Source organism: Schizosaccharomyces octosporus (assembly GCF_000150505.1).
Source record: "Schizosaccharomyces octosporus yFS286 unplaced genomic scaffold supercont6.2, whole genome shotgun sequence".
Classification (NCBI taxonomy): domain Eukaryota; kingdom Fungi; phylum Ascomycota; class Schizosaccharomycetes; order Schizosaccharomycetales; family Schizosaccharomycetaceae; genus Schizosaccharomyces; species Schizosaccharomyces octosporus.
Window position 1 is genome coordinate 1,802,162 of NW_013185620.1, and position 18,552 is coordinate 1,820,713.

The 18,552-nt window shown below is 39.4% G+C and overlaps 7 protein-coding genes across 7 annotated transcripts; 2 read left to right on the forward strand and 5 right to left on the reverse strand.

Moving 5' to 3' along the window:
• Positions 1–16: 16 nt before the first annotated feature.
• On the reverse strand, positions 17–2,759 carry SOCG_00243 (hira protein Slm9). The gene has a single exon (XM_013162663.1). The coding sequence runs from the start codon at positions 2,430–2,432 to the stop codon at positions 21–23; it is 2,412 nt and encodes an 803-aa protein (XP_013018117.1). The 5' UTR covers positions 2,433–2,759; the 3' UTR covers positions 17–20.
• Positions 2,760–3,401: 642 nt separating this feature from the next.
• Positions 3,402–5,152, reverse strand: SOCG_00244 (transcription factor; the record flags this gene model as incomplete). The annotated part of the gene is made up of 2 exons (XM_013162664.1): positions 3,402–3,830; positions 3,875–5,152. The coding sequence occupies 2 exons, from the start codon at positions 5,150–5,152 to the stop codon at positions 3,402–3,404; spliced, it is 1,707 nt and encodes a 568-aa protein (XP_013018118.1).
• A 2,712-nt stretch (positions 5,153–7,864) lies between these two features.
• On the forward strand, positions 7,865–10,134 carry SOCG_00245 (kinesin-like protein Klp9). Its single transcript, XM_013162665.1, has 2 exons — positions 7,865–7,961; positions 8,028–10,134. Exons 1-2 carry the CDS (start codon positions 7,953–7,955, stop codon positions 9,927–9,929), a joined length of 1,911 nt encoding a protein of 636 aa, XP_013018119.1. The 5' UTR covers positions 7,865–7,952; the 3' UTR covers positions 9,930–10,134.
• Positions 10,004–11,293, reverse strand: SOCG_00246 (ubiquitin conjugating enzyme Ubc1). Its single transcript, XM_013162666.1, has 6 exons — positions 11,179–11,293; positions 11,060–11,119; positions 10,949–10,996; positions 10,786–10,817; positions 10,738–10,741; positions 10,004–10,667 (listed from the first exon to the last, which is right to left on the reverse strand). The coding sequence occupies exons 1-6, from the start codon at positions 11,282–11,284 to the stop codon at positions 10,198–10,200; spliced, it is 720 nt and encodes a 239-aa protein (XP_013018120.1). The 5' UTR covers positions 11,285–11,293; the 3' UTR covers positions 10,004–10,197.
• Positions 11,294–11,393: 100 nt separating this feature from the next.
• On the forward strand, positions 11,394–14,629 carry SOCG_00247 (pre-60S shuttling factor). Its single transcript, XM_013162667.1, has 4 exons — positions 11,394–11,433; positions 11,502–11,966; positions 12,088–12,139; positions 12,188–14,629. Exons 2-4 carry the CDS (start codon positions 11,853–11,855, stop codon positions 12,331–12,333), a joined length of 312 nt encoding a protein of 103 aa, XP_013018121.1. The 5' UTR covers positions 11,394–11,433; positions 11,502–11,852; the 3' UTR covers positions 12,334–14,629.
• On the reverse strand, positions 12,391–14,642 carry SOCG_00248 (atypical/ABC1/ABC1-A protein kinase Abc1). Its single transcript, XM_013162668.1, has one exon. It carries the CDS (start codon positions 14,381–14,383, stop codon positions 12,536–12,538), a length of 1,848 nt encoding a protein of 615 aa, XP_013018122.1. The 5' UTR covers positions 14,384–14,642; the 3' UTR covers positions 12,391–12,535.
• A 17-nt stretch (positions 14,643–14,659) lies between these two features.
• SOCG_00249 (cryptic loci regulator Clr1) lies at positions 14,660–18,468 on the reverse strand. Its single transcript, XM_013162669.1, has one exon. The coding sequence runs from the start codon at positions 18,292–18,294 to the stop codon at positions 14,794–14,796; it is 3,501 nt and encodes a 1,166-aa protein (XP_013018123.1). The 5' UTR covers positions 18,295–18,468; the 3' UTR covers positions 14,660–14,793.
• Between the last annotated feature and the right edge of the window lie 84 nt (positions 18,469–18,552).

The window sequence follows — 18,552 nt, forward strand, 5'->3', positions numbered from 1 at the left end:
ATAAATAAATAAATTAGCATCTAAGCAGGGATATGCTCTAGTAGGTAAGAGTATTGAGATGTAATCCTTTGGATTTCTCTATGTTTTGCCGTATGTAAAATAATTTCCTTAAGTAGTGACCGCTTGTTTAAAGAAGAAACGAAAGGATTCCAGATACGATCACCAATTTTTACAGGAGTCGTGCAACTTAAAGGGACTCGCAAGGGACCAAGCAATTCACGGCATAACTCATCCATTTTATCCTTCATTCCTTCCTCGGCAATACGATTCGCAAATAACAAAAGATTTTCATGAAAGTCAAATTGTAAATTCAGCTTTTCAGAGCTCATAAGACGATTTTCAAGATGTCGTATACTCACAACCATTTCGTAATTATCATAACCTTGGCGGAGCATAGAGGCTTTTACAATTCTTTGCAAGAATCTTCCTCTTCCAGCTTTAATAATTTCTTCATCCGTACATCGCTCCAAGAAACTCAATGCGCTTTCTTCTCGAGAGTCTGTGACAAGTGAACCCCAGTACTGACTACCTATCATCCACCATCCTTCGCTAACCCGTAGCCAGGAGCTCGTAATTGGACTGTATGCAAAAGCGTTTCCATCACTCATAACAGCAATTGGGTTACCCTCATCGGTAACAAACAATTGCTCTAATGAAGGACCTTTTGCGACCTTTGAATTTGTAAAATTCGCGTGAAGTAGAGGGAGCATACTAACAGGATTATGAACAGCTTTAGAAGAAATTACATCCCATGTGTAAAGTAAACCATTCGAGGCCACGCAGCATAAGTATGTCTCACAACATTCCAAAAAGCATGGCGTTGAACCTATAACGATAGGAGGAGACAGAAGTCTTCCGTGAAGACTAAAAACATAAATAGAGGCATCTTCTGTTCCTGCAGCCCAAAACTTCTTCGTGCCATTCGCAAGGATTACTGAAGAAGAGAGATACGATACCCAGTCAGGAGTGCTTTGCCTCTCATCCCCCATATAGCATTCTATCTTTGTACATTCTAAATAATTTTTAATCTTGATAGTCCCGAAAGATTTAGTAATTTCCCACCTTGGTTTTACCAAAGGGCACCCGAAACGAATTTGGGAAAACAACGTTGCAGGATGAATTGATACCGGACGTACAGTAACTTTTTTCTTTAGTACTTTTCTTTTCTTTACCGAAGGAGGTGAAGGAGGAGGAGAACGGACTTTCGGGATATCATTGGTTGTATTTGGGGAGGGTGCAGCAACTATAACGGTGGGTTCCAGTGTGCTTCTGGGACCATATGGCTTTTTCAAAAAGTTACAGTTTGATAGGTCTTCTGGGTATTCTAGCTGATTCATCTTTGGACCAAATTCAGACTCTTCAAACCTCAGTAAACAAATGTGACCATCCAAAGATACTCCGTAGAGCTCAAACCCGCTATTCGACCACTGTATGTCACAAAAGGCAGCAAATGTAATGTTCTTAATGACGAGTACCGGGCGTGCACATGCAGTATTCCAGATGCAAATACATCCGTCGTGGGCAGCACTGGCAATGACGGACTTTTGAAATGGTTGAGTGAACAAATAGGGATTGAACGATGTGCACTCCAAGGATTCTTGATGACCCACTAAACTAATGTCGAATGTCCACGAGTCTCTTTGAACAATAGCAATTACGTTTATTCCTTCATTTATAGCATTAACAGCGGCAATATGAGCACCATCCGGAGACCAACTTAAACGAAGATAGCGACTGTTGATGGGCATATGTTCAAAAGGCTTGGATATATTTTTCTCCAAGGCAAATGTTGCTAGTCGCCAAATCTTTAAAGAGCGATCTAAACTATGTGATGCCAGATATTGGCTTAGGGGGTCAAAGGCAAGCCCACAAATAAAAGAATGATGTCCATCTATTACTTTTAAAAGACTGTATTCAATCACTTTACTATTACTGGTGTGCTCGGTCTTAGGAGACAGAGTTCCTTGAGTTTTCTTCGTCTGAGTTTTCAGCCTTTCTGTAGTTTGACCATTCTCGGACGTATTTGAGTTTTCTTTTTCTTTCCGCAAATAAATAGAAATGCTCTTCCAGGCCGTCGCCAGAAGGTTAGCTTGTTGACTCCAGCAAAGTTCGTAGGCAGGCCCTGGGATCGTTTGCAAAGGCAAGTCCCAAATCTCCTCTTCATAAAGGAACGTTCCGTCTTCCGTAGCAATTCCAAGGAGTCGACCATCCTTTGAAAACCGAACGCATGTGACAGGAGCTGAGAATTGTAGTTTAGCGGAAAAGCATTCCTCCGTTAAAGCAGTTACGCTTTCGTTGGAAAAAACCTCAGGAAAAAAACTTGTTGGTAAGATGTGAACAATATTTACTCCTGCAATTGCTATATGTTTTTCTGTAGACGTAATAGAATACAAAGGCTGGTTTTCTGTTATTTTAGTAGCATAAAGTCGCATCTTGAGCTTTCCATCGGCGGTGTCTTGAAATTTATTTGGCTGGCATGTATAGGAGCCTTCGAACCCGATGCGTCTCAGCCGACCAATTTACGGCTTTGCTTTCGTTTGTTGAGTGTTCGTTATAATACTTGTGAGTGTAAGAAACACTGTCCACTATGTTGTAAGGGATTTGGAAGAAATATAGTTTATTCAGGAAATGGCTCGTTAGAGGAATGCCGATTTCGATATCAGATGGTAGACCAGATCCGTAACGACGAATACTCTATATACCGTCGGATATCATTATTTTTGCTCGGGTATCGTATAAAGGAAGAAGTTACTTTTACTGTTTGGTTTCTACTAATACGACATGGAGTACATATATGTTTACGCATAAGAATATATACAACTCGAAAAGTAGTAAAATGAAAAAGAACAAAGAAACAATATATTCTATAAAAACAAGGAGAAGATTTTGAACCGTAATAATTCGTATGAAACCAAAACCCATATAGCAAGTGAAAAAGAAAAAGTGCTAGGAAACATAAGAGAGTAAGTTGTACAAACGAAATAAAGCAATCATCGTTTGATTTAGGAATTTAGAAAGCCATAAAAATTTCGTAAGCAATGGATACCCCAGTCTAATGTGTATGCACAAAGTCCAAAATCAAAAAGTGCTAAAAGATATTTACATATTCATCTCATGGATAAATGAGAGTTTAGAACCACGGAAAACTCACGTAACAGCTAAAGTAGTTGTCGTAAAGGAAACTCTGCCTTTTTTTTTTTATGTTGATAAATTATTTCCAAGGCAAAACAAAAAAGAACGAAGCAGAGATGTATAAAGATATCGACTCTTCGGACGAATTATATATGTACAAGGAGAAACAAACCGAAACAACGCATGAATGATGTGTACGAGAGGATTAGGAAGGGTCGTGGAGAGTTAGATGGGGGTGTAGCCGAGTAGCGTCTATTATTTCTCAAAAACTAAACCCCAATGGACAAAGCAGAAGAGTTTGCCTGAATGGCATCCTGAGAGAAATTTGAAATACTTGCTTGAAGCTGCTTTTCTTCACAAGACTTAACGCACTTGTCAACTTTGACCTGCAATTCGCTGAGGTTTACGACACTTCGGACGGCAAGCAAGCAGGCTCTAGCGATGTGGATGGCGGGGGTTGGATCGGGATGCTGCAAAATAAGTTCTACCCACTGAGCCAAAGTGGCAGGAGAAACAAAGACAGCATGGATCATCAACAAGGCGAGACGGGGAAGATCGACCTTATCCACAGGACAGTTATTATACCAATTGGTAAATTCGGAATCTAAACCGGGTTCATGACAAAGAGAACGAAGCCCAAGGTTAAACAAGGACTCGTCGAGGACGGCAGTGGGAGTGGTAGCAGGAGGTAACTCGGCCTTGAGGAGTCCAAAGCAGGAATTTCGGTGTGAAGCGGTCTTACGATACCGGCGAGGACGACTTGACGGATAAACATGCGACGAAGTAAGTAGGTAATAATTTCGTCACTAGGACTTGTCATCAAAGAAGCGTCAAATTTGACGAGTTGATCGACGGCGAAATTGAAGAGTTGAATATCGCATTTGGGAATGTAAAGTTGGGTAACAGCTAAAAGGACTAAAATAAGGAGGCTCTCGGTGGTGGTAATGTTGGTGAGGGTGACGCGGGCTTGGCGAGCAAAAGCGATGGCATCGTCGGTCAAGTGACGCTTAGCACTAGCGAACGCATAGAGAGCGACACTGATGTTTGGGTTGCGTAAAGCGAGTTCAGGAATAGTAGAAGACCAATAGATGCTAGAGAAGGAAGAATAGGGACTAAGAGGAGGAAAGTAGCAAGAATCCCAAAGGCAAAGAGAAGGAGCAACGGATTGGATGTAGTAAAGGAAAGTAGGATGGGTGGGCTGACCGGCCATGCCATGGGGAGCGGGTTCGGAAAGCAAGCTTGAAACGGGGATTCTACGGGCGGCGGTAAGAGCACCGGTAGGACGAGGAAAGTGGGTGTAACCTTCGCATTGTCTCTTGGATTTGATACAGTTGTAGCAAACAGGTTTCCGCTCGTCGCATTTAATTCTACGTTTGCGGCAAGTAAGGCAGCCGGTTTTGGTGCGCTTGCGAGCTTGGCGCTTGACGAGGCTGCTGTTGGACACACCGGGGGGAGAGGAGGTGCCTTTGCCGTTTCCGTTGGAGGTGTTTGTGGTGTTTGGAAGAGAGCCATTGAGGGCGGAATTTTTTGAAAGAGGAGGAGAGACGGGGAGAGTGTCGTTGGGTGACGGAGAGGCGATAGAGGTGGGATTGGGAGAAGGGACGGCGTAGGCGGAGGAGGGATCATGGGGGGTGGTGGTAGGAGCGGGAGGAGCGGTAGAAGGAGGTGGGAAAGAAGGATTGGAGTATGGGGCATTCGGATTAGAAGAGGAGGAAAGCATTGGATGTTGTTGGAGGTAGGGAGAAGAAGCATGGGAGGAAACTTGTTGGTAATTGGGAGCGGAAGAGATGGGAGGCAAAGAAGCAAGGGAAGGAGCAAGGACGGTGGCAGAAAGAGGAGGAAGTTGAGTTAGCATGGAAGGATGTTGTTGAACATGAAACATGGGGGGAGGAAGGCCTTGTTGATAGGTGGGATAGGGAGTATAAGAAGAATGTTGATTTTGGGAAGGAGGGGCAGTAGGATGCATATGATCAGCAAGAGGATGTTGATGAGGAGAATTGGAAGAACGATTATTCATCATTTTGAGAAAAGTGGAAGAGTGAGTGTATGTATCAACAATAAAAAAAGGAAAAAAAAAACAACGAAAAGCAAAAGCGAAAAAAAAAAAGAAACAAAATCACAAGAAGAGGGAAAAAAAAAAGGTAGAGTTGAAATTGAAATAGAAAAGGGAAGAATAAAACCGAAAACAGAAGAATGGAAGGATGATTGTTTTTGTTTTCTAGAGCAGTTGAAAAAAGAAACCAAAAAGGGAAAAACAATCAAAGATAAAAAGAAAAGAAAAACAACAACAACAAGAGCTCTTGTTTGAAAAAGGGTAGGAAAAAAAAAATAAAGAAGAGGAGAGCGAAAAAGGAACGACGAGCGAAATGAAAATAAACAAATAAACAAACAAATAAACAAGAAAAAAAAGAAGAGAGAAAAACACTTGAGTAGACAAATAACAAATAGACAAACAAACAGAATGTCAATTCGTAAACAAACCCGAAAGAATCAACAAGGGTTCAATAGAAAACAACAACGACAACAACAAGGACGACGACGAAGAAGAAAAAGAACAATTAAATAAGAAAAGAAAAAGCGAAAAAAATAGAATAAAATAAAATAAAGGTAAAAAAAATAAAATTCTTTTTTGTTTTCTTTTTTATTTTACCAACAACCAACGGTATATTTTTGTGTGTGTGTATATATATAATATATATATATATATTTCTATTTATATATATATATATTTTTTTTTTCAAACGCTGGAAGCTTGTGTGGGGCGGTAAAACAAAAAACAAAAAAAAACGAGAAAAAGGAAAAAGGAAAAAAAAAAGATGTTTGGTTAACTTCGTTTGGGAGAAATAAAATACTCGGGAGAAGAGGAACTCGAGAAAACAGGGAAACGAGAGAATTTAAATAAGAGGGATTCGCGGGGCAGAAAAGAGAATTGACGAGATGGGATGCATGGATAAAGCCGAATGAACGATTGGAAGGATGACATCAAATGATTATGCATAAGCATTCGGTCATTTGGTAAACGCAAACGTTCCGCTGAAAATAGCCAATGAGAATGGAGGGGTATTCGGCTTGGAGAAACGAAGGAAATGTCCGGATTTTCTATGAATTCTTTCTCCGAGGGGGAGGGAAATGCACGCAGGTTGAGAAGAAGAGAGAAAAGACCAATGAAGAGGACAAGAGTAGGAGGGATGAAAGAGAGAAGTGGGTAAGGAGGAGAACGAGGAAAGCAGGAAGGAGAAACGAAATGAAACGTCGGCACGAGGGTGGGAGGAAGGAGCGCCGATACGAGAGAAAACAAACCAAACCAAACCAAACCAAAAAAAAAAAGAAAAAGAACGACAAGACTCGAAGAGTCTGCAGCGAAAAAAATAAAATTGATTGGAGATTCGAAAGAGTTTTTTCGTTGTTTGTTTGTTTGGATGGATGGATGGATGGATGAAAATGAATATGACACGAAATGGGATTGATGCAATCGATAGAGGAAAAACGATTTGTTCAATAGTGTGAGTGAAAGAGAGCGAGCGAGAGGGAAAGAAAAGGGAAGAAACGGGAAATAACCAGTTATCCGATGATGAGAAAGAAAAGGAGTTTGAATTTCGGAGTTGTAAAGAGACCATCGTTGTAGTTGTAGTTGTAGCTGTTTTCAAGAGAGAGAGAGAGAGAGAGAGAGAGAGAGAGAGAGAGAGAGACTCGGAAGAGTCTGCAATGAAAAAAAAAAACAAAAAAATAGATTCGAAGAATCTGCAGATAAAAAAAAAAAAAAAAAAAACCAACCTCTCATAAAAATTCAAATCACGGCCGTGTCTCTCTCTCTCTCTCTTCCATTTCGTAATTTTCGGTCGGTCGGATCGTCGGCTCAAGGCTTAGTTAATTCTGACTTTTCTTAGCGAAACCATCCTCCTCTCCCTCTTCCTCTCTTCATGTGCAGCTCTCCCTCGTTGTGTCTCGTTATGTATCTCTACATCATTTGATGGTTACTTGGGTTCATGATATCAAATCCCGACAGGTCCTTTTTTTTTTTTCTCTCCTCGGACTCGGTCTTGACCTCGGACTTTGCTCTTCTTTTTTCTCTGTTTCTCTTCTCCACAACGTTCGTCCGATACGAGCAAAGAAGAAATCATCATCGTCATCATACAACACACGTGTATGTAGCAAGTAGTAAATAAATCATCGACATACAAAGTCATAAACAATTTTTTTTTTTTTTTTTCATTGCAGATTCTTCGAATCTATTTTTTTTGTTTTAAACAAAAAAGAAAATCGTAAACAAATACAATCAAATCAACGAGACTTAAAGAGTCTTCATCTTCAAGAAACAAAAAAGAAAAAGAGAAAATTTGTTTATCTCTTATTTTTCAAACCCCCCATCTCTTACTTCTTCTTCTCCTCCTCCTCCTCTTTTTCTCCTCTTTTTTGTTTTTGACTCTTTTTCTCTTTCAAACCTTATCCTTTCGATTTTTGCTCTGCGGGACAAATTCATTCGTTCTTCCCTAACCTTATCGTATCTTTGGGTTCCCGCCTTTTGTCTGTGTGTGCGACGTTGTGTCACTGTGCATGTCGTCGCGCGGTATTGTGTGACTCTCTGTGCTTTTATGCGTGTCGTTGCGTGTATTGTGCGGCTTTGCGTGATACGTTGTAATTCTTTCTTTTTTTTTTAATCCTGTTTTTACATATCCCTACGTATTCCAACATCCACCTTGTGAATTTGTCCACACTCTCCTTTTTCCTCGCACTGTCTCGTTCTTTTCCTCCAAGTCAGGTGGTTTCTTCTCTTCCTTTTCGTAAACCATGAATCGTAGTAGTCTCCAACGAACCGGCCTATGATTCAGGTATGCCATCACCACTACGAATTGTTTCCCTTCCTTTCCTTTTTTTCAAGCTAATCTTTCCTCTAGACGTTTTTACGAGTAAAAAAGGCTCCTCCCCAATCCGAGGATGATGATGCCTCTCAAACCTACGGTTTCGTTACCATTCTTAATGACGATGATGTCGTCTTAGTTTCCCCAGAAGATTCCCATGCTTTTCGTGTCTCCAAATCCAAAACCTCTGAAAAAACTTCCTTTTCCAAGGTTTTCTCCCCTACTTGCTCTCAATGGGACGTCTTTGCTTCTATTTGCGCTCCTCTCCTCTCCCAGTCTCTCTTTCATATGAACGATGCCCTCTTGTTTACCTTGGGCGTCTCCGGTGCCGGCAAAACTTATACCCTCTTTGGTCCACAATCCCATCCTGGCGTCGTTTACCTCGCCCTCGATGCCCTCTTCTACAACATCCGTGGCCGTGAAGCCAGCTTTCCCGTTGTCGAATCCCTTCGCTCCAAACTCGACAAGTCCAAAGTTCTAGAGGGCTCCAAGTACCTCAAACATGATTCTCCCCATCCTATCCAACTTCCCCCTCCCGACGCTTATGCCTCGCTTTTCCCCCAAAAACCTGATCCCTCCTTTCAATACGCAATCTATCTTTGCTTTCCTGAAATTTACAACGATCGCATCTTCGACTTGCTCGAAAAGCCAAGCTTCTTTGGCCATCGTCACGCTCTCTCTCTCAAAAAGTCTTCCTCTTCCGACAAAAAATCCGTCGCCGGCATTCAAAAGGTTTTCCTCGCTAACCCCCAAGAAGCTTTTCAACTCGTTCATAAAGTTTTGCAATTGCGCAAATCTACTTCCACAAAAGCCAACTCTGTCTCCTCCCGCTCTCATCTCGTCGTTTCTATCGAGCTCTTTCGCTTGCAGTCCGCTAAAAATCACATCGAAAGCTGTCAACTCGATTTGGTCGACCTTGCCGGCTCGGAACGAACTCGTTCCGCCGAAACTTCTGGCTTACTTCTCCGAGAAGGTGCTAGTATCAATAAGAGTCTCTTGACCCTAGGTCAGTGTCTCGAAGCCTTGCGTCGTAAACACGACGGTAGACAGCACATCATCCCCTTCCGTCAAAGCAAATTAACCGAACTCCTTTTTCATTCCGGCCATTTGTCCGGCACTGCTAAAACTTGCATGCTTGTCAACATCGATCCTCTTGGAAGTTTCGACGAAAACGCCCAAGTCATGCGTTACAGTGCAAATGCCCGTGAAATCATTCCTAGCCAATCCCCCTCTTACACCGACAATTTCATGTCTCCTTCCTTAAACCATTCCGCTTCGCAATCCAAATCTATATCCTCGGAAGCAATCCAAGTACAAAACGAGCAGTTATTGAGAGAAAATGATTGTCTTCGTCAACTTCTCGCTGACGCTGACGCCGAAATGGTAAATCTAGAATACCAAATTCGTGAACAAATGACTCGTGAAATGGAGGAACGAGTTTCACAAGTGGAACAAACTTTCTTAAATCGAATGCTTGAGGAAACCGCTCAAGGAATCGAGTATACTGATCAGAAAATCGAAAAAATGGGTGAATGGGTGCGTCGATTACAACAGGGCAACAAAGAGAAAGACGAATGCATCACCCATCTCGAAGGTATCATTGAACAATTACAAGAAGAGAATAATGATGAACAAAAGCCTGCTCTTCAAGATACAAGTAATTTGCATTATATCGATAACAATCGTCGTTCTTCTCGTAAACTTCATTACGAAGATAAACAAGCTATTGAAGAGGCTCATAATCTTCATACCAAAAGGAAACTTTGGCCTGAACCGACTTTATTACAATCATCTGAAACCGATGAAGAAGAAGGCAAACCCGAAACCAATCCGAAAAAGAAATCGCCCTCTCCGCTGAAACCTCTTAGCCCTTCAAGACGGCCTCCGTTAGCTAAGATGTATAGCCAAACTGGCGACGTCGATATCAACCAACTTTAACGTTCCTCTGTTTTTTTTTACGATCTGTTGACGTTATATTTAAAGATGATTGGTTTTACTTTGTCTTTTGTATTGTTGTTGTTGTCTTTTTATTAATTAACACTAATGAACTTGTTTACGCTCTGTTTGATTTCGATGAATGAATAAATGTTAATTTCTTATTTCCGTAAAATCATTAATAGAGAACAACAGTAAATGCTTTGTCTCACTTTCAATTCAATAACTGGTTAACGTGAGATTTCTTTTGTTTCTTGTTACTAAGTCCAAACTAGTGCAAAAGCAAGTCCAAAATTCCATTGATCCCGTTAGGGTAATTGTCAACATCCTCTTGTGATTTTATGTTTTCTTTAGACAAAGCACTGACAATCACATTCTGATCAAAGCCGAAATTCTGCAGACTTTGAACAACCTTCGGATCAATTCCATTATAACTGTCACCTTCCTCTTCTACATCGATAAATGCAGGAGGTTGGGCGTAAAGTCTAACCCATTCTTTGGCAGTTTTAATGAATTGGTCATGGTTTTCTATGTATACTTGGGCTACTTGTGCATCTTGAGGATTCGAGGGTTCCGGGGTGCACAAAAGAGACTGCAAACTAATCAACGCAGACTTCACGGTATACACGGGAGACCATTGGTCTTTCAAAATGTCGAGACAGATAGCTCCGGTTTGAGAGGAAATGTTTGGATGGTAAATCTTTGTGTCAAACTTCATTTTAGGAGGACGAAAAGGATAGTCTGAAAATAGTGTGAGAATATGCTAGATAAAACAATAACAAAACTGGCATATAGTTTCAATAATTCATACCAATCTATTCAGGTTAGAAATAATCAAGTAAGGGAAAAAAGTACTTACGGGAATTTCGACATCGATAGTGTAGTAACCACCTAATTCATAACTATGTTAGGTTTCCTTTTCCAACCGGTAATAGTAATTCATATGAGCAAGAGGCCACATAGGTTTTTTACTTGATTGCTTTATCGTTTTACTTTGCGGACAATGCTCTACTGAAACATACCTTCATAAGCGGTATCAGGAGGGCCCTTAAACATTCCCTTGAGTCGAGCTATTTTCAAAGTTAGAAAGCGATGAAAAATAAAAAATAAAAATAAAAATTCAAGCTACATACATATGTCGGATTCATTCACGGTCCAAACCTGGATTCCAGCTTGTGTATCCCGACGTACATCTAAATCATTAGTAACATTGAAATATATACATCTATATATAAGTATAAAATGTTATTACCAGCTAATTCTTTTCCGATTCTGCGAGAACGACTGTCAGACATGTTTGTAGAAGGTAGCAGGTAATTTTTTGACAGGTTGAGGACGAAGCTCGGAATCGTCAACATTTTCTATTAATCATCGATGAATAGTATAAAACTACTTTAAATTTGTAAAGGTAGAAGAGTACTCTCAAAATTGATTTTATTTACCATTCGTTTGATACCTTCTTAAAAAAAATTATAATGGCAACTGTCATTACAGGTTCAACATCCACGTAAGCTTTTCCAATGCAAGAGCTTTATTCAATTTTTTTATTCAAATCTAATATCACATCCTTACTAGTTTTCGAAAAGAAAAATCCTCTTCGTGACTAGGCGCAGAACATGTAAATAGAGAAGCGAATTCGATATGTGTTCTCAAATATCCAGTACTAAATAACACAGTAAAAGTAAATAAAAAAGAAAATTGCAACTGTTTTAAAGACCGTATCTTGTTGTCGTTCTTGATTTAATATGATTTTCTATTTTATTTCACGGTTTGTTTACCTTTTAGCGCATCTGCATCACAAGTACGGTTTGTCTCGCAAATTTCCTTAACATATTCAAGTGAAAGAAAAGGCAAAAGAAATTGTCAAATACTAAAAACAAAGTAATCCAACAACAATCCATTGAGTTTTGCTTTAATTCATTCACAATGCCTTACAGAAACGACAGAAAGAAGTCTGCAAAAAGAAATCCTGAAGCCATTATCCATGGCCGTGTTCCTAGCAAAAAAACGATAAAAAAGCATTTGAGAAATGGAAAATATGTATGTCGTACCACCAAAAAAGTAATATTGGCCTGGAGCCTCGTGAAAACGAGTTCTCTTAAGTCATGTTATGTTTCCATTGGACTATAGGAATCATGTATTACTAACAATTGATCATTAGTCTATAAAGCGTCTCGCTGAACAAGGAATTCATTTGGACGATGCGATGATGGGTAAGCATTACTGGCAAGGAAATACATTGTTTCTCTAACAAGAAATAGAAATTGAAGCCGTGAGCGACAAGAAAGAAAAGAAAAACAAAAACAAGCTCTTTGGTGATTCTGAAGAACAGCAACAGGATAACTTTATGAGCGTTGATCAACCGGCTGGCAAAGGCACAATTCTCGGCGCTCCTCCATCTTTCTAAATATCTCTATTCATACATATTGCAACTAGTTTTTGGGTTTAAATTATATTGAGTGGGTTTGGATTTCTTAAAAAGTCTTGTGTAGTAAAAAATAAACACATAGAATAATATTAAGACTAGATCTATCATCTACATCAGCTTTCTTCTAGCAAAATTCATGAATGTTTTAGAAAATCATTCGCTTTTTTAGAACTGTTTTGCTTTAGTTATTATAAGGACTCAAAATTTCTTGAAATATTTGCTTGCACCGTATTTTTGCACCCAGCTTGGAACACAACAAAAAGTGTCCACTCAGTCTTCGATGAAGAGAGTACGTCTCCTCAGGAGGTGGACGAAGTCGCAATTGCAGCATTAGCGGTATTTGTTTCTTTACCCGTTCTGTAATCGTTTGGTGTCCAAAGTCATATACATCAGGGGCATCGAAAGCAAACGGCTCAGCAAGAGTAAATATGGATTCCACATGAGCATTTATCATTGCTCTGGATTCATGTTTACTCAAATACCCTAGCTCCTCAGACAGGCGTTGACAAGCCTCCTTATCCCGTTTGGCACCAGCAAGCAAAAGTCGACAATATTTCGAAACAAAATCTTGACTATATTCAATAGAGGCTCCGAAATCTAAAAGCTCCAACCGGTCCGTATTCGTATTATACATAAAGTTCGACCAGTTAGGGTCAGTCTGCATGCAATGAAACTCAGCGATCTCTTTAAAGCACAGCTCTGTCAAGATCGTTCCAATTTTGTTTCGAAGCTCTTGCGTATATAAGATTTTTCCCAATGCAGTACCGTGTAGATACTCCAGTGTTAGTACTGTTGGACCAGATACTTCTCTAAACACCTTGGGAATTTTCAAGCGCTGATCGTGATTCAGAAGTGTTCCAAACCTTTCTACGAAATCTGCCTCGCGTATGTAATCACACTCCAACGCCAGTTCTTTTCTGGCAGCCGCAATGCTATTCTCTAGAAACAGGCCTTTAGGTAAAAGTCGAGAAGCTCTTAATAATATAGACAAGTTATTCAGATCGGAATCAATTGAGTTTTTGACACCGGGGTATTGTACTTTAATTGCAACTAAAGTACCGTTGGATGCCAATTTCCCTCGGTGAACTTGTCCTATGGATGCAGCCGCCATGGGACTTTTGTCAAACTCGGAAAAGAGACTTTTCCAATCCTTGCCAAGGTTTTGCACCATCACCCTCTCAAGTTGTTTGTCAGGCATAGCATGGGCACTATCACGCACACGTTCTAAGATATGTGAAATATGCCCTGGAAATATTCTACTGTCTTGAAATGACAACATTTGTCCGAGCTTTAATGCTGCACCTCTCATTTGACTCAACTTGTTTACCAATACTTCAATGTTCCTTTCATTAAGTAAGACACCGCCCTCTTCTTTACTAGATCCCCACAAACGTTTAAACTTTTCTCCTACGGCACCGACGGAAAGTGAAGTCGCAAGGCCTCCATAATGCCAGAGTCTGCTCCATTGCGAAGAAGGAACTTTTGAAGCCTTCAGAGGAATGTTAGGGAGCTTTTGAAATGTTTCCATTTCTAGTGGTTTCATTTCATCTGCCTTTTCTTCCGTTATTTCCTCATCTTGTTTTCGGTCTTGAAACGTATTTGGCTCATTTACTTGAATTGTAGGATTTACTTCAGAGCTAACGGAATCATTAAATTTCGTCTGAGGTTTTTTTTCGCTAAGCCTATCTGTAAGATTAGAGCCCTTCTTCAATTCCTTCCTTTCATCCTGAATCGGAATATGTTTTCCTTTCAGAACTTCACCAGGAGGAAATACTTCAAACTTCTTCGCCGAAGACTGTAAACTTTCTGTAGATTTCTTAATTTCTATCTCATGGAAAGTAGGGTTTTCTTTGATATCATCTACAGTTCTAACAGATGTTTTCGGATGTATTGGTCCTTTCTTCAACGTTGCAACATTATTAAACGGTTTTTGGAGGTAAACCGACCTTCCGCTTTTCCAGTATGTACTCGCAACATTCTTAATTGCTGAACTTAGGGTAATAAATTCCCACAAGCCCGAATTACCCATGTTCTGACTATAATAGTTTCTTAATAATCATACAGTAAGTTAAGAATTGGGTTCCGTTTCGTTTAATTTTGTGGAAGTTGCTTTCAATGTACTTCGCTTGTTTAAAAAATTAATCGGTGTTGCTCTAATTTAGTCAATAAATATTACCTTTGATGGGGAATATATGGTGGAGCGAGCATGAAACTCAACCACTCCTACATGTGGACTATAGTTGATTTGATAATAATTGGATCAATATACATCTAAAGTAAGAGTAAAAACTGAATTAATAATACTTTGGTATATTAGTTATTCACTTTTCCCATTCTTAAGCAATGTTCTATAAGCACGCGATTGATAAATAAATAGTATTGACTCAAAAGAAATAAAAATAAAATACAGAATATCGTAGACTCTACAAGTGCTAATATTTAATGTACAACCCAGTTCTTTCTCTGGACGACTGTTCCTTCAATAATCATTGAAGGAAGACATTTAGACTTTGGTACGGTCGTAAATAATTGGCCTACTTGACCAACTCGAGCATACTGAGCATCAGAAGTATTCGATCGTTTATCAGAATCACTAGTCTTCATATGGTCATTATGCAAGCCAGAAAACGATTGAAAGACATTTCGTTTTGCCAACGAAGACATCGTTTTCTCCTTTGATTGATTGTCTTGACTCAACCTGGCAAAAACACTTGGACTAAAGCCAGGAGGTGGAACCGGATACCAGTTTGATGGAGCAGGTTCGACTATTGGAGTAGAAGTATCAAGAAAAAAACCAGGAACAGCAGATTTATCTCCCTGGTTGTTCCGAGTTCGGCGGTTTCCTTCTTGTAATCCAGATTTTGTAGTAGTAATTAAAGCAGCCGGCTCGAACTTATATGGCAAATGAGAAAACGTTAGATGCTCTTGGAATTCTTGATAGTTAGAAAATCCTTTTTTGCATCCTGGAACTGAACAATTATGTTGTATCGCTTCAAGATGCCCCCTTATGTGAGCGTCTATTTGCTTCGAATCTAAAGATACAGAGCAGTGACTCCAGCGACATTTAAATGTGGAATTATCATGTCTACTTTGAGTATGTAATTTTTTTATATGAATAAACAAGGTTTTCAGAGAATGTAAAGTAGCTTCACAACTAGCCCAATGGCATTTAAACTCTGTGAAACCTTGGGGAAGTGACTTCAACGAATTATAAACGTGTTGTTTATCCGTCTCAACTTCTCTTTGCAAATTTGGAGCTTCCGTGAGAGTATGATCTTGATTGATCTTCGTTGCTTTTAACTGCTTTGATAGATCCGACGCAGAATCATTTATATCGTTTGAGACATTAACCGACTCATGACTAACTGACTGAAACTCATCGGTAGATATCATAATTTCGAATGATTCCGTATCGAATGATTGCAACGACTCCTTCTCTTTATTAATGCGTTGAAGCGTATCAGCAGAATAAGACTTCAAAGAAAATTCTGTCTGTCTTGACTGCATATCTGAAGTGTCTCCATTTTCTTCACCTACTTCACCTGGAGTAGGCGCACTTATTTGTTGATGTGATTCGTCGTTTAATAACATTTTAATATTCAGTAATTCTTGATTTTTGGGAACTTCGTTTGTCAAACCGGTATGGTCACTTGATTTATCAACGCTTTCAATAGAGCGTTTCTTTTTATTTCCATCTAACTCCTTATTCTGCTCAACATTAGCCTCTAATGATATCACATTTCTTAATTGTTCATCAATATCAGAGGAATGAGCAGTTGGTATGGTCGAAGACACATATGAGTTATTGGTTTTCAAGCTTTCATTCTTCATAACGCTTGAACGTTTCGTTCTGTTAGGAGATACAACAGTAATCTCAGAATTGGTCTGATTAACTACTTTATCATCCTTATCAGATACCAATGAAGAATTTCGATTGGTATATTCACCAACTTGCTTCGAACCATCTTCAGTCTGAATAATACTCTGTCGCTCGGGTAATCCTTCGTTCAGTTTTTTCGAAAAAACCTTTTTATTACTGTCTGTATGATCCATTCCTTGAATCTTTTGCTCATTTATAGGCTTTCCCAAAACTTCAATTGAACTTTTGGCAGCACTTGGAGGACTTGGCTTTACGTTTTGTTCACCATATGTAACCTCAGTATGTCTAGTCAAATCGTTGTTAACCGTAACCTCATTAGCATGTTTGGAAGCTTTAATAGATGATAGATCAATGTCTTTATATGTACCATTGTCATTAGATTTTTTATTTTGCACGTGATCCTTATCGCTCATAGCTGGGCTTTTAGAATTCTGTTTTCGACTGTGAGCCAACGTTGGTTTGTTATGAGAATGATTGAGCAAAGGAACATTTTCATCAAACTTATCCTCCAAAATCACTTTATTTCGTGTCTGCCCAGTTTCCGGAAGCTTTGCCTTAGACGGCGTTGGGGTCTCAGTAGCAGCTTTCCTAGACGGGTCAGATTTTCTATCGCCATGGAGTTTATCGAATTTATCTAAGAGCTGGTTATGATTTGATGGATGTTTCTTTGAAAATGAGAAACACAATTTCTTGTCATCTTGGACTTGAACTCTATTTCGTTCACGTAAGCGTTCTGCATCTGAAGCAGACAGATTCAACTGTTTAATCGCCTTTTCCATAATTTCTTTGTTTTCCATAACTTCATCATTGAAACGACGATGTTTAAGAAATGAGCCATCAGGCCTGAAGCTAGAGGCAGGAAGCGATGGAAATCGTGAAGAAACAAGAGAAATCGCGTCGAAATCAGCCAAATTCCGTAAATCACCTTTCAGATTTGGACCTAATTCTCCCTTTTCTAGATTATTTTCCATAAGCTTCAATTCAAGGGATAAATTTAATCGAGGCTTACCAGGTTCGGATTTTGAAAAATCATTTGTGGAATACAAAATTGCACTCCCTATATTATCAGGTGTCAGATAAGGAGAAACATCTGGATAGACTTTTTGATAATTGAATTGAGAATCAGAAGGATCAACAGTTGTAGGTACTGGTAAGTCAACTTTGGGTAATATTTGTGATGGTTGACTTGGCTGGTTTGGCTTTGATGGTGAGTTTTTGCTTAACGTAGAAGTCGCGCGTACTTGGCTTGGCGACTCATTAGGATCAATGTTATTATAATGAATAGACGGGTGCGCTAATCCATCCGTATGTCCATTATACTGCGAAGTTGCAAGTGGATTATTTACGAAACCAGGAACAGGTAATATACGAGAAGCTTGCGTAGGTACACTAGCATGAGAAGAAGCTGAAAAAGCAAGTCCAGGATGGCGATATTTCTGATTTTCAGAAGAAGCGATACTCGCAGGATATGTTGTACGATATTCGGGACGAGGCTGTTCTGATAAAATAAACCGGTTATTTACAGAAGACTGCGGTGAATAAGTCGAAAAATTTGCATTCAAATTGTTTCTTCCAAAAGATCTAGGATACATTTGAGGAAGGCTGCTATTAGCTGGTTTCGGTGGCTTCCCGGAAGAAGTCGGTACATTGATTTCTGTAGCAGGATTAGTGAGCGAAGTAGATGGATACCCACGTTGTTGAATAGGTACTCCAATTTTATTCCCTGCCACAACAGATATGAATTTAAGTAATTGCCTAGAGTAAACCTCAACGGGTGGTGGATTCACAAAAAAACCAGTCTTCAATACTTCTTGAAATGTATTTACAATTAAGGAATAATCATTAATTGGTTTTTTTATCCTTGTGGCCATTAACCATGGTCGTAATATTTTATATCCCGAAAAAATATAATGAAGAACACCAGGAGGTACTGATGTATTGAACTGCATTTTGAGTTCCATTGTAAGAAGATGATATAAAGAGAAAAAATATATCAACCTCCTCTGTTGGATTTCATACAATGCTTTTGCACAATTGGGATCATCGTCCTGCATGATCATTATTCAAACTATTATCACCGGTGAGAGGAAACAAGCAATCAACGATAAATGTCAACTGGAAAAAAATCATAGAAAAACCAATAAATATGGGACCAGCCCATATATGACACCTTTTTACCAAAGCAAGTGACCTTGTACAAGGCGAATAGTTAACACGAGAGCGGTAGGAAAGGCACCTTACAAGGTTAATTAACTACTGGACGACTCCATATTAATGCATTAAGAAAATATTACCGTTAATGATAATACTAAAGGAAT

What these genes read in the sequence shown, in the direction of transcription:
- SOCG_00246 (XM_013162666.1), bottom strand. Translation starts at nt 11,284, where the DNA reads ATGTTGACGATTCCGAGCTTCGTCCTCAACCTGTCAAAAAATTACCTG. An exon ending in AATCGGAAAAGAATTAGCTG is followed by an intron (nt 11,120 to 11,178) that starts GTAATAACATTT and finishes CTAATGATTTAG; the next exon opens with ATGTACGTCGGGATACACAA. An exon ending in TCCTGATACCGCTTATGAAG is followed by an intron (nt 10,818 to 10,948) that starts GTATGTTTCAGT and finishes GTTATGAATTAG; the next exon opens with GTGGTTACTACACTATCGAT.
- SOCG_00247 (XM_013162667.1), top strand. Translation starts at nt 11,853, where the DNA reads ATGCCTTACAGAAACGACAGAAAGAAGTCTGCAAAAAGAAATCCTGAA. An exon ending in ATTTGAGAAATGGAAAATAT is followed by an intron (nt 11,967 to 12,087) that starts GTATGTCGTACC and finishes ATTGATCATTAG; the next exon opens with TCTATAAAGCGTCTCGCTGA. An exon ending in TTTGGACGATGCGATGATGG is followed by an intron (nt 12,140 to 12,187) that starts GTAAGCATTACT and finishes AACAAGAAATAG; the next exon opens with AAATTGAAGCCGTGAGCGAC.
- SOCG_00249 (XM_013162669.1), bottom strand. Translation starts at nt 18,294, where the DNA reads ATGATCATGCAGGACGATGATCCCAATTGTGCAAAAGCATTGTATGAA.
- SOCG_00248 (XM_013162668.1), bottom strand. Translation starts at nt 14,383, where the DNA reads ATGGGTAATTCGGGCTTGTGGGAATTTATTACCCTAAGTTCAGCAATT.
- SOCG_00243 (XM_013162663.1), bottom strand. Translation starts at nt 2,432, where the DNA reads ATGCGACTTTATGCTACTAAAATAACAGAAAACCAGCCTTTGTATTCT.